This window comes from Geotrypetes seraphini, chromosome 5 (genome assembly GCF_902459505.1).
Source record: "Geotrypetes seraphini chromosome 5, aGeoSer1.1, whole genome shotgun sequence".
In the NCBI taxonomy this organism is placed as follows: domain Eukaryota; kingdom Metazoa; phylum Chordata; class Amphibia; order Gymnophiona; family Dermophiidae; genus Geotrypetes; species Geotrypetes seraphini.
Window position 1 is genome coordinate 133495042 of NC_047088.1, and position 14620 is coordinate 133509661.

The 14620-nt window shown below is 42.3% G+C and overlaps 1 protein-coding gene across 1 annotated transcript in view; it reads left to right on the top strand.

Annotated features, from left to right (window-relative positions):
- ASB18 (ankyrin repeat and SOCS box containing 18) overlaps nt 1–14620 on the top strand; it is a 163083-nt gene that overhangs the window by 33462 nt on the left and 115001 nt on the right. The window contains exon 2 of the mRNA XM_033944102.1: nt 2424–2546. Within this exon, the coding sequence (XP_033799993.1) occupies nt 2424–2546 (123 nt within the window). The remainder of the gene's footprint in view (nt 1–2423; nt 2547–14620) is intronic.

Here is a 14620-nt window from a genome sequence, read left to right on the forward strand (position 1 = left end):
GAGGGATCCCTCCCGTCTCCTGTCCCGGCCGACTCTAACAATTTTTTTTACCTCCCTCTTGCTTCCAACTGCATACCTTTTTTGGCTTTTTGAACCCCTGGTGGTCCAGTGGGCAGGAGTGAGCATTCTGTGCTCCTGCTCCACGCTGAGCCCCTCCCTCCCTGAATGGCTGCCTGAGTTTTCATGGCCCAGCAGTGTACCGGGCAGGAGCAAGCTTTTTGCTCTCTTGTCCAGCCCTGAGCCTCTTCCTGAATGGCTGCTACCAGTTCCCACAGGACTCACAGGTCTTTTGAAAGAGAAATTATGAATACACTTTCCCTTCAAGATCTGTCCACTAGTGCAAAAGATGTATGCACTTTGTTCCTGATTTTTGGTGAGAAGATTTTGCTGAAAAACAGTGCAGACTGAGACGTCCATCTAAATGTGACGTTTTCTAAACCCACTCCAAACACATCCAGAGGTATATCTCTTTGAATCCACCAAAAGAGTGCCCTAATGGTTTGGGCCGTAGTGAGCTATGTGCAGGCAGTATGGCCACACAGGATGCAAGGGAGGCCTTCCTTGTTTTGCTGTGACATAGTGGACAGGATAGAAACTTTAGGGGGTGTCACACAGAGTGTGTTTTCAGCTCAGGATGGTCCTGAGAACCACCACATCTGAGTTTGGTTCCCAACACAGCTTCTTGTAACTCTAGGCAAGTCACATAGGGCTAGATTCACTAAGGTTATCGATAATGTCCTGACCAGTTTGCGACCCGCCCCGATTCACTAACCTTCTGCCCGATCCGATCCACACCTGATCCAATCTGCACATGCAAATGAGGGGAAATGGCATGCAAAGTAGGAAGGCAGTGATTTACTAAACTGAAGAAGGCACACCGATTGGGCTGACCGATTCAAAAACAAGTGACTGCTGAGAACCAATCGCTCACATTCTTACCGACTCTACTGCTCTCTGCCGCCCTTTCCTGCAGTGCGAGCCCGTGGTTTTAACCCGCAGGAACAGACCCGTCCATGGTTTTAACCCAGTCTGAAACAGAACAGAACATGAGCTCCACTTTAAACCCATGGGTTAAAACCACGGGCTCTTGAATAACTGGCAACCTTCGCTTCCTGCCCTTCCCTACAGCGTATTCAATCAGTTTGCTTTTAATTATTAAAGGAATAACAATCACAATTCATGTATCGTCCACTAGCTCCAAACTGCAGCGCACAAGCAGCTGAGAGCGCCTTTTTTTCTTTTGATTGACATGTTCATAGAGCCAATCAAAAAGGTTTCTTTCTCCCCAAAGATGGACACTAGCCAATCAGTGGCAGAAGGGGGAGGGTTCTTGGACTACCAGAATGGAGCTACAGGGGAGAGGCGCTGGTCTGCTGCGCTGGGCTTGAGGAGGGAGGAGGGAGTGCGCAGACATCCTGCTCAGTCTGTTTATATTGGAGTGCCATGGGAATAAGGGGTGATGAAATGTGCTTTAAATACTGTGGGAATGGAAGAACCACAAGGGGGATCCATTAAAAATCAGAACGATAAAATAAGCACACACTGTCACCATCACCATATGATCGCATCCAGGGCAACTCACTACAGAAGCGTGTTCTGTTCCATTAGCCCCCACCCCCACCCCCCTTCCTTCCTTCTTCGCTTGTGCAGCAAGCATGTGCATGTGTAGACCATCTACAGGCAAAGAAGATGGTCTGTACATGCGTCAGGATCACTCTGCAGGATCGCTCTGGGGTCGCTGTGGGGCGTGCCTCCGATTGCATTAATTTGCATGAGGAGGCGTAGTGAATTAGTCACCCGGGAAGACTCGGCCACGGATCACCCATGGAGTATAGTTAATCTAGCCCTTAATTCTCCATTACCCCGGGTACGAAATAAGTATGTGCATATAATAGATAAACTACTCCCATTGTAAACAACAGAAAGACAGTATATCAAATCCCATTGCTTTTTGTCTGAATTTAGTGAGAAAAATTTTTATATAGTCAAAATCCCCAAAGATATGACTTTTACATTTTTTTTTCTAAATCTGAGTAGTACATAATAAACATTCTCATGAAACTAAACTCTATGTTCAGATTATTGTCACACCTAGTAGTACTCCTGGTCCAGCTCATATCAAATAACTGTGGTCACCTGACTGCCCTCTGACTAAGCTATAAATAGCAGAACAATAGAACCTGACCTCGCTGACAACAATGAGATTACTTACAGGAGACGGAGGAATGAGTGGCACTCCAGTACAGTGCCTGCTCCAGGGCTGAGTCTTGTTTGCTGGAGAACCCTGCAGGATGTTATAATAATGGCTAGGTTCCCAGGACCAGTTGTAGAAAAACTGGAGATCTTTCAGGAGACTGAATCCCAACATCCACTGTTAGTAGCAAAGAGTCCTGTGGACAGGTTTCACCAAGCACTTGTCACAGGAGATCTATTCTACTTGCGCATACTTATTGGAAAATACTATCAAGATGTGGACGTGGTATTCGAGATCATAAGGAATGAGCTGGAGTGGCAGGCTGGACAGCCTGCAGCCTTTGGATCAGCAGGTACTACACACATAGAAGTTGCTTCCTTTCATTTCCCTGTAGTGTAGGCTGATGAGAGTGCAGTTATGTATGGACATCAAGCTCATATCATCTGTTCATTCATCTAAGGCACAGCTCCAATTCTGCTTTTACAGTGTGAATATTTTAGTGTTTACAACTGAAGGAAGTAAATTTTTAGTATGTCATTTAATCAACAATCACAGTTCTTTAAATTCTTTGCATGTCGTTTCATATGGAATTGAACTAATAGAATTATTTAAAGGTTACTTTACAGGAGCCTCCCAAATTGCTTAAACTCCCTCTGCATCCTCTGCAGCCTTGACAGTTCATATATTGTATAATCTTTGGATAAGTCTTATATTATTCTAGTAAAATCTATCATAATCAGAAAACAATCCAGATTTCATCAGCACCAATATTTTAAACTAAATTTGTATTATAGATGACAGCAAATAAAGACCAACGTGGCCCATCCAGTATGCAGGGCCAGCGCTAGGGGAGAGCAAACAGGGCAGTTGCTCTGGGCCCCAAGGCTCGGGAGGACCACCTATGGATTGGCATGTCATTCCCCTTCGAACTGATGTTTCCCTTACTTTCCATCGCTGACAAATCCATTTGTGCTGCAGGAGGTCTCCAGTCACAGCAGCCAATCTGAACCGCTGCCTACGGCTCCCTTCCCTGCTTTCCTTTGCCAAGGTCCTCCCATGCTGAAACTGGAAGTTGCATTTTGGGGGATGGATCACGGCAGAAGGAAAGCAGGGAGGAGAGCTGTAAGCAGCGCTTCAGATTGGCTGCCACAGCTGAAAGTCCCCTGCTGCAAAAATGGATTTTTCAGTGATGGAAGGAAAGAGCAACATCAGACCAGCATAGATAGAGGGGGGAAAACATACGAGTGAGGAAATTCCCTTTTCTAGCTGTAGCTGTAATTTTTTTTTTTTTTAAGTAGCATGGGGGAGGGAGTTAAAAGAAGTGCCAAACTGAGTGTGGGGGGAGGGGGGTAAGTAAAGGGGAAGAGCTTATGGGAGGTTGAAGGTTGAGAGAGATGGTGGGCAATGATCTGAAAGGAGAGAAGTTGGATGTGGGTTGGGGTGAAGAAGGGGAAAGAGATACTTGAAGAGAGGACTGTTGGGAAGAGAAAGGGGGAGATTGTGAACCTGGGGAGGGAGGGAAAGATAGGGGAGGCTAGTTGAAAAGAGAAAGGGAGAGATGGTGGACATGGGAATGGAAACAAGGGAAGGATGGAGAAATGTTAGGTCTGGAGATGGAAGGGAGAGAGAGATATGCAGCATCTCTTTTTCCCTCCAACCCATTTTTCAGCAATAAGGGGGAAGGGAAGAACACAACAATAGAAAAGATAGGGAGCAAAAGTTGAACCCATGGATGGGCAGAAGGGAAAAGAGGTGGGATAAGAAGATGCTAGGGGATGGAGAGAAAGAAACAGGGAGATATAGCCTGATGAGTGGAGAAAGTGAAGGGGATTCTGGAAGAGGTGAAAAGGGAGATGACAGGATGAGTGAGAGTACAGTGGTAGAAATATGGTCATGGGGAATAGATAAAAGGAAATAGGAAGCTGGAAAAGGAGTGAGATGGGAAATGGGAGAGGAGATGGAAAATTAATAGGTAGCTAAAAATGTAAAAAAAGGGTGATAATTGAGTGGACAGAGAAAGAAAAGAAAAAGGGAATAAAGCTGAAAGGGAAAAAAATCAATATGTTGGAGATAGGCGTGGAGGGGCATAATCGAAAGGGATGTTTAAGTCCGTTTACGTCCATCTCACAAGTCGTCCAAAGTTAAAAAGAGCCGAAGACACATTTTCGAAAGATACGTCCAACTTTTTTTTACTTTCGAAAATCGTCTAATTATACGTCATGCCGATCTGATTGTCCAAGCCACTAAATCGTCTATCTTTATACCACATTTCCGTCCAACCTTCCGTCCAAGTCCAAAACGCCTAGAACAAGCCCTGTTGGATGTGGGAGGGGTCTGCAAAGTGATGGACTGCACACCCAGACATGCCACCTAAATAGTGAGGTACCTTACAAGGCACTGCTGTGAACTTCACAAAAAGGGTGACATGTCTTCTCCTCCCTACAGCTCCCTTATAGGTGAGCCCCCCAAACCACCTCCAGAATCCCCTAGACCCACTTATCTACCACCCCAATAGCCCTTATGGCTGCAGGAGCCACTTATATGCTAGTAAAAAAGGGTTTTGGGGTTGTATAGGGCAGTGAACATGTTTCAGTATCAATGCAGTGATTACAGGGGCTTATGGGCATGAATCCTCCTCTCTATGGGTCCCTAACTCACCCCCAAGATGACTTAAGCTGCCTCTGGGCTGGACGACTAGGCTTTCCTATGCCAGGCGGCCAAGTGATGATGGTCTGGAGGCTGAAATTTAAAGTTGTGAATAAAATTTTTATGGGGGTTGGGAAAGTTGATGATCACTGGGGTAGTGTGTGGGGGTCTGTATTATATGTTTTCAGTGCTTATCTGGTGAGTTTAGGTGGGTTTTTGTTCCGTCTAAGCTCTGTTGTTAAACTTTCGGTTATACATGCTGTACGACTAAGTCTAAGCCGTCCCACGTCCCGCCCAACTCCCATCCTCGACACACCTCCCGAAACACCCCGTTTATCTTTGGACGTTGAACGGCACTATGAAGGTCTAGGTCATTTAGAATTACATACAAAACCCGGTTTTATTATCGGCACTTGGACTTTTTTGAGAAATGTTCGTCCAAGTGCCGACTTAGGCCGGTTTTTGGACGTTTTTCTCTTTCAATTATGAGCCCCATAGTGAGGGAAATGGAGCAAGAGAGGAGAAAAAAAATGGACAACTGGCACTGGAAAGAGAATTAGTAAAAAATATACAAAAGGCAGAAAGAGAAATTGGGACCATGATGATGGAAAAACAAAATGTCCAGACAAAAAGGTAGAAAAAAGTGTTTTATTTTGAATTTATTAACTGGAATATGTTATCTTTGGGATATGTGCATCACAAATATTTTTTTTTTTTAATTGTATTCAGTAGTGTAGCCATGCAGCTGATTTGGGGGGGAGGGACTGGAGCCCAAAAAGGGTGGATGAGCACCAAATTTTCTCCCCGCCTAAATGCAAAATATAAATACTTGAGCTGATAGAGATCCCGAAGCCCTGGCAACTGAAGAACTTTTCCTCCAGTCTAGCAACCAGAAGTCTCCAAGCTTTGCAGCTAGTGTCTGTATCCTCAAGCTGCCAGTGTTTTTATGTATACATGAGAGCCAAGCAGAGATTGGGGGGTGGGGGAGGAGGGAAGGCAGTACCTCTGTAATACTACTGCCAGCTACAGAACTTTGAAAGTTCTGGTCACTGGACCTGAGGAGGGGGAAAATGTGGGCATCAGCTGATGAGGCTTGGGGAGGGGATCTCCACCAGTTACATCAAGGGAGATGTTCATTTTGAGGAAGCCTAAGTTCAAAGCGGGAGGCCCAGCCCCCTCTTATGGTTATGCCACTGATTGTGTTCAGTACAAAATGAAGTACTTACAGAGTTAACTTTTTGGGGTTTCCAGTTCAGTTTTAGTATTCATATTTCTAGTTTCAAGTTTATTAGGATTTTATATACCACCTATCAAGGTTATCTAAGCGGTTTTTACAATCAGGTACTCAAGCATTTTTCCCTCTCTGTCCCAGTGGGCTCACAATCTATCTAACGTACCTGGGGCTATAGAGGATTAAGTGACTTGCCCAGGGTCACAAGGAGCAGCGCAAGGTTTGAACCCACAACCCCAGGGTGCTGAGGCTGTAGATCCAACCACTGCGCCACACACTCCTCCTGTATGTAGAGAAGGTCTGTCTGTGTTTTGTGTGTGAAGAAGTCATTTAAACATGGGTGGGGAAATTGGGGCTCCCTCCTTAATTTCTGCCCTGGGCCCCATTATAACTAATACTGGCTCTGCCAATATGCCCAATAAGGTGACTAGGATTGTGCTGGGTGATATGTCCAGGTTACCTCTATTCTTTTTTTAAAAGTGTAAAAGTCATTTCAGCTTTATTGTGTGTAGAAATGCCCTATACAGCAGTCCCCGAGTTACAGACGCCCAACTTACTGTAGACTCCTACATTTCTCCTGCAGCAGATTCAGGAATGATGCATGGCCACATTAAGAACAGTGTATGGTTGTGCATGCTGTACCTTAGAGGGAACACTGGTAGGGACAGTTGGCCCTTTTGTCAGCTGGGAGCAGAGGTAAGCTGCAAGAATCTTAAAATCTACAATTTCTGAGTTACATACAAATCCAGCTTAAGAACAGCTTTAAAAACTTAACTCGTTCTTAATCTGAGGACTGCCTGTACTTTTATTCCATCCTCTTGCTATATAGGGATTTTTTTATGTGTATCCATACCTTTTAGAATTCTGTTACTGTTTTTCTTCCCACCACCTCCTGAAGAAGAGCATTCCAGGCATTCACTGTCCTTTCATAAAAATGTGTTTCCTGATAATATTTTTAAGCTTCCCACCTTGCAACTTCATTTCTTGTCCTCTAGTTTTGTAGCCTCTCCATTTTGGGAAAGATTTGTTTGTTCATTAATATCTTTAAATGTCTGTATCATATTTTCTCCTATCCCAGCTCTACTCTACAGTATACATTTTCAAATAAGAATGTGAGAATTGCCATACTGGGACAGAGTAAAGATCAGTCAAGCCCAGAATCCTGTGTCCAATTGGGACCAACCCAGGTCCCAAGTAGTAAAACAGATTTTATACTGCTTATCTAAGGAATAAGCAGTGGATTTCCCCAAGCAAATGTTACACCTATCTTCAAGAAAGGAACCAGAGGCGACCCGGGGAATTATAGACCGGTCAGCTTGACCTCAGTTCCGGGGAAGATGGCCGAATCATTGATCAAGAACAGTATCAGTGAGCACATAGAAAAAAATAAGCTGATGAGAACAAGCCAGCATGGTTTCTGTACTGGAAGATCCTGCCAAACAAACCTACTGCACTTCTTCGAGGGGATAAGCGGACATTTGGACAAAGGTGACCCCATAGATATAGTATACCTAGACTTCCAGAAAGCCTTCGACAAGGTACCTCATGAGCGCCTTCTAAGGAAACTGTGGAACCACGGGGTGGAAGGGGACATACACAAATGGATCAAAAACTGGTTGGCAAACAGGAAACAGAGGGTAGGAGTAAAGGGACACTATTCTGACTGGAAATGGGTCACAAGTGGCGTCCCACAAGGGTCAGTGCTGGGACCGCTGCTATTCAATATATTTATTAATGACTTGGAAACAGGGACAAAGTGTGAAGTTATAAAATTTGCGGATGACACAAAACTCTCCGGTAAGGTTAGATCTGTAGAGGAATGTAAAAAACTCCAAAGGGATCTGGACAAACTGAGTGAGTGGGCAGATAAATGGCAGATGAGTTTTAATGTGGAGAAATGTAAAGTTATGCACATAGGGAAAGGGAACCTGATGTACAACTACATGATGGGGGGGATGACATTGGGAAAAGGCAACCTAGAAAAGGACTTGGGGGTTTTGGTGGATAAAACAATGAAACCGGCAGCACAATGCGCAGCGGCCTCAAAAAAGGCGAACAGAATGTTGGGCATTATCAAAAAAGGTATCACTACCAGAACCAAGGAAGTTATCCTCCCGCTGTACAGGGCAATGGTGCGACCGCATCTGGAGTACTGCGTCCAGTACTGGTCGCCGTACCTAAAGAAAGATATGGCGATACTCGAGAGGGTCCAGAGAAGAGCGACAAAAATGATAAAGGGCATGGAAAACCTCTCGTATGCTGAGAGGCTGGAGAAGTTGGGGCTCTTTTCCCTAGAAAAGAGGAGACTTAGAGGGGATATGATAGAAACTTATAAGATCATGAAGGGTATAGTGAAGGTAGAGAGAGACAGATTCTTCAGACTGGCGGGGACAACAAGAACTAGAGGACACTCAAAAAAATTGAAGGGAGATAGTTTTAGAACAAATGCTAGGAAGTTCTTCTTTACCCAGAGGGTGGTGGACACCTAGAATGCGCTTCCAGAGGGGGTGGTTGAGCAGAGTACGGTTTTGGGTTTCAAAAAGGGATTGGACGAATTCCTGAGGGGTAAGGGAATCCAGGGGTACAATTAGAGGGTTACTATACAAGACAAAATGCTCTTGAGTAATAGATCACTACAGGTCATTGACCTGGGGGGCCGCCGTGGGAGCGGACTGCTGGGCATGATGGACCTATGGTCTGACTCGGCAGAGGCCATGCTTATGTGTTCATGTGCTTATATCTCAATAATGATCTATAGACTTTTCTTTTAGGAAATTATCCATAATTTTTAAAACCCTGCTAAGTTAATTAAATTCAGTACATTCTCTGGTAATGAATTCAAGAGAAGAAATATTTACTCCAGTTTGTTTAAAATCTACTAATTAGTAGCTTTAGCGCATACCCCCTAGTATTTTTGGAAATGACAGATGAAATTTACAGCCTCTTTTACAGAGCCGCGCTAGTGGCTGCCGCACGGCAACATCCCCAAAGTCCTTTAAATCTCTATGGGCTTGCGCGGCTTTGTAAAAGAGGCCGTTAATGTGGGCAAATGCAAAGTGATACACATTGGGAAGAATAATCCAAATCATAGTTACCAGATGCTAGGTCCACCTTGGGGAGTCAGCACTCAAGAAAAGATCTGAGTGTCATCGTAGACAATACACTGAAATTTTCCGCTAAATGTGCGGTGGTGGCCAAGAAAGTAAATCAAATGTTAGGAATTATTAGAAAAGGGATGATAAACAAGACTAAGAATGTTATAATGCCTCTGAATCACTTAATGGTGCAACCTCACCTTGAGTATTGTATTCAGTTCTGGTCTCCTTATCTCAAAAAAGATATAGCGGCACTAGAAAAGGTTCAAAGAAGAGCGACCAAGATGATAAAGGTGATGGAACTTCTCTCATATAAGGAAAGACTAAAGAGGTTAGGGCTCTTCAGCTTTGAAAAGTGACAGCTGAGGGGAGATATTATTGAAGTCTACAAAATCCTGAGTGGTGTAGAATGGGTACAAGTGGATCAATTTTTTACTGTATTAAGAGTTACAAAGACTAGGAGACACTAAGAAAATAGTTAAGCTCTGGAATGTATTGCTAGAGGATGTGGTAAGAGCAGTTAATGTAGATAGTTTTTAAAAAGTTTTGGACAAGTTCCTGGAGGAAAAGTCTATATTCTGCTGTTGAGACAGATATGGGAGAAGTCACTGCTTGCTCTGGATCAGTGGCATGGACTGCTGCTACTATCTGGGTTTATGCCAGGTACTTGAGACTTGGATTGGCCTCCGTGAAAATGGTATACTGGGCTAGATGGACCATTGGTCTAACCCAGTAAGGCTATTCTTATGTTCTTATGATTCACAGCTACCCTTTCCACTCTACCCAGTATTTTATCATATCACCCCTGATCCATCCCTCATAGGGAAGTTGTCCCATCCCTTTTATAATTTTCATCACCCTTCTCTGTACCTTTTCAAATTCCACTATATCTTTTATGAGATACGGTTACTATAATTGCACACAGCATTCAAGGTGCGGCCATACTATAGTGTGATAAGGGCATTGTAACATTTTCATCTATGTTTTCCATTCCTTTCCTGATAATTCCTAACATTATATTTGCTTTTTTAGCTGCTGCCTAACGTGGAGCCCTTCCTATTTCAGGTTCCTCTCTCCCACATGCATCACTTTGCACTTGCTCACTTTAAATGTCATCTGCCATTTTGATGCCCACTCTCTCAATCTCCTCTTGTAATTTTTCACAATCTTCTTGCGATTTAACAATTTTGAACAACTTTGTGTCATAAGCAATTTTTTTTAGTTAAACAATTTTTATTGAATGATTTTAATGAAAAAACAGCATTACTAACCTCATAAAAACACAAGTTCCAGTTCCCCTTATGAACACAACAATATATACGTGAATTATAAGCAAATTTAATTATCTCACTAGTTATTCCCATCTCTAGATCATTGATAGATATATTAAAAAGCAGCAGTCCCAGCATAGACCCCTCGACCATTTAAACCTACATTCTGTTTTCTAATTTCCTCAAAAGGCTTTCATGAAATATTTTGTCAAATGTCTTTTGAAAATCCAATACACAGTATCATCCAGCTCTCCTTTATCCACACGTTCATTCATCCCTTCAAAGAAATGCAGTAGATTGGTGAGGCAAGGTTTCCCTTGACTAAATCCATATTGGCTTTCTTGCATTAATCTATGCTTATGTATACAGTATGTTCTGTCATTTTGTTCTTTATAATAGCCTTTACCATTTTCCTCAGCACTGATGTCAGACTCACTGGTCTATAATTTCCCGGATCACCTCTGGAACCCTTTTTAAAAATTGGTATCATGTTGGATACCCTTCAGTCTTCCAATATTATGCTAGATTTTAAAGAAAAATTATAAATTACTAACAATAGTTCTGCAAGTTTATTTTTCAATTCTATCAGCACTCTGGGATGTACACCATCTGGTTCAGGTGATTTGCTATTGTTCAGTTTGTCAAATTGACCCATTACATCTTTCATTGTTACAGAGATTTGGTTGAGTTTCTATGATTCATCAGAACTGAATACCATTTCTTCTTGTCTCATCTCATATGACTTCTGAAAGAGACCCCATACAATTTAGTCACTCTTTTCTGAAAGTTTTGAGGGGTGTTTTAGATCCTTGGCAAGATATAACCTCCTCAGTACTCCAAGTGAAGTATTAACAATGATTTATAAAGGGCATTTTCACCTTCTTCTTTCTGTTAGATATGCCCCTCTCTATGCAATCTAGTGCCCTTCTGGTCTTGATCTCCACCTTGTGCCATAGGTGTCAATCCTTGGTCTAATTCATTTTCAACAGAGTATAAATTTTACTGCAGAAGGGCTATCAGAAATGTTTGCAGATGATACCAAAATCTGCAACAGGATAGACTTCCTGAATGGTGTAGGAATGGTGAGGAATCTAGTAGGATATGAATAATAGTCTAGAATTTGGTAGCTAAGATTGAATGCTAAAAATGCAGGGTTATGCATTTGGGCTGCAAAAGACTAGATAATCAATATAGTATAGGGATTGAAGTTCTTCTATGCTGAATAGAAAAGTGGAACCATGGGGTGATCTTATAACTGACAATATTAAGATGGCCAAACAAATAGAAAAGGAGATGCCAAAAGCCCCTCCCCCCCAAATGCTTGTGTGCATAGGGAGGGGAATGGACAGCATGAAAAAGAAGGGATAGTGATTGTGTACTGGGGTTGCTGAAAATTTCTCAACTCAACCAACAAAATTAGGGCAGCCTCCATTAAGGGCTATATACTTAGGGCCAAATTCTATAAACAGTGTCCCGATTGTAGGCAGCTAACTGCTCCCTAACCAGAAAATCAGGATGCATATTTAAAAAAAAAAAAAAAAACCCACCTTCGGGAGCCTAGATGGCACGTAGGCCTGATTAAACTCACCTAAAGCTAAGTATGGGTGAGCCTTGACCAGAAGTAGCCTTAGGAGGGCCTAGGCAGCCCTAGGTGCCTCCCTAGGCTCCCAGAGGTACCTACAATGTATGCTGGCCTACATTGTAAGCAACAAACTAAAATCAAAATTGAAAAATTCACAACCAATGGTTACAAAAATCAAAACAAAAAAAAATCATAAAAATATAAATGTAAGACTGGAAAAATATATATCAATTATCTATCATGTACTATACAAAGTTAGAGAATCTTGTGGAAAGGAGGATAAGCCTCAGAACATGTGTCCAGTTTCACATACCAGCCACTGGCCCTTTAACTGATATGGCCAACAATTTCAATCACTGGCCCTCCTCCACCACCCTTAATTGATGTGCAAAAATCAGGTTGTTCAAACTTGTATTAATAATATATAATGTCAAGATTATAAAAACCACTTATCTTGATAATGTTAAAGACTACTTTGAAAAATTGCAAGCCATGGAAATGAGGGTGAAATAAATACTCATGTGGATTAAAAACTGGCTGGTGGATAGGAAACAGAAAGTGGGGGTAAATAGACAATATTCGAACTGGAAAAGTGTCACAAATAGAGTGCCGCAGGGTTTGGTGCTTGGACCTGTGCTTATCAACATATTTATAAACGACCTGGAAATTGGTATGACGAGTGAGGTGATTAAATTTGCAGACGATACGAAGTTATTCAGAGTACTGAAGACGCATGAGGATTGCGAAGACCTGCAATGTGACATAAACATGCTCGAGAAATGGGCCGCGACATGGCAAATGAGGTTTAACATGGATAAGTGTAAGGTGATGCATGTCGGTAACAAAAATCTTATACACGAATACAGGATGTCTGGTGCAGTATTTGGAGAGACCCCCAGGAAAAAGACTTGGGAGTACTGGTCAACAAGTCAATGTGTGGCGGCGGCAAAAAGGGTGAACAGAATGCTGGGAATGATTAAGAAGGGGATCACGAATAGATTGGAGAAAGTTATCATGCCACTATACTGGGCCATGGTATGCCCTCACCTGGAATACTGTGTCCAGCGCTGGTTGCCGTACATGAAGAAGGACACAGTACTACTTGAAAGGGTCTAGAGAAGAGCGACTAAAATGGTTAAGGGGCTGGAGGAGTTGCCGTACAGTGAGAGATTAGAGAAACTGGGCCTCTTCTCCCTTGAAAAGAGGAGACTGAGAGGGGACATGATCAAAACATTCAAGATAATGTTGTTCACCCTCTCCAAGGTAGAGAGAACAAGAGGGCACTCTCTAAAATTAAAAGGGGATAGATTCTGTACAAACGTAAGGAAGTTCTTCTTCACCCAGAGGTAAAAACTGAAATGCTCTTCCAGAGGCTGTTATAGGGGAAAACACCCTCTAGGGATTCAAGACAAAGTTAGACAAGTTCCTGCAGACCCAGAACGTACAAAGGTAAGGCTAGTCTCAGTTAGGGCACTGGTCTTTGACCTAAGGGCTGCCGCGTGAGCGGACTGCTGGGCATGATGGACCACTGGTCTGACCCAGCAGCGGCAATTCTTATGATTCTGACTCATTCTTTAGACTCCAATATAGTTGAAACATTTAAATCTTCAGCTTCTTCCATAGAAACCTGAGTTATATATCTTTTGTACTGGTGGCATGTTAGTCTCTGGATATTTCAAAACAGATGTTATAAAAGTCTGAAAAGCCAAACTAAAGATACTCCAAAGCTCCTCCTGATGCAGCTCTGAGAAAAAGAAAAAGAGAGATCTGGAGGTGGAGGAGTGGAAGGTCCCGCTAGGTTCAATGACAGCAGAATCACCCACTATAGCAGGTACAGTATAAGTTGTTATAACTGTTTGGTATGACAAAGAAGTTACAGAGGGAACAGGAGTATAAATCCTCTGCTTCCCTCTTTTCTTAGGCATGAATTCAGACAAAAAAAAGCTGGAGGAAAAGTAAAGTTAAATCAGATGAGGAGGGAACTTCCTGCAATGTGTCCTACTCTGTCACCATCACCATTATTTTGGATTAACAATCACAGCCAGTCCAATAGTATCAATTTCATGCAGGAGCATTAAAGTTACATTAATTTTCCTTCTTTCACAACTATGAATTCCAGCAATTTTGGGGGGACCAAAGGAACGATAGTTAACTCCATTTAAAGATATCATCCAAAAGCAACATTATTCCATATGTTTTGGGAGTGTCCTTTGGTTTGAATTTTTTGGGCAGAGGTTTTTTCTGAAGTCAGCAATATGTGGCAAGTGCCATGGTATTGTAATAATTATAATCTATTTTGGATTTTTGATATTCAACATCCAATACCTAAAGGTTATAAAGGTTTTCTGAAAAAAATTATTCTTATGGGTTTAAAAACTATTCTTTATTTATGGATAAAATCTGTGGGTTTGACTTATGGTCAATGGAGAGCTTGTATGTTGCATCTTATATGTATGGAAGCTATGTCTATTTCTTATTAGGAGATTAAGCAGGGAAGACTATTTCTTATGATTTGCAACCTTTTTTAAAAAAAATACATTGGCACCTACTACACGAAGTTGTGTTTTAATGAGTAGATCATAAATTTATTTATTTTATATG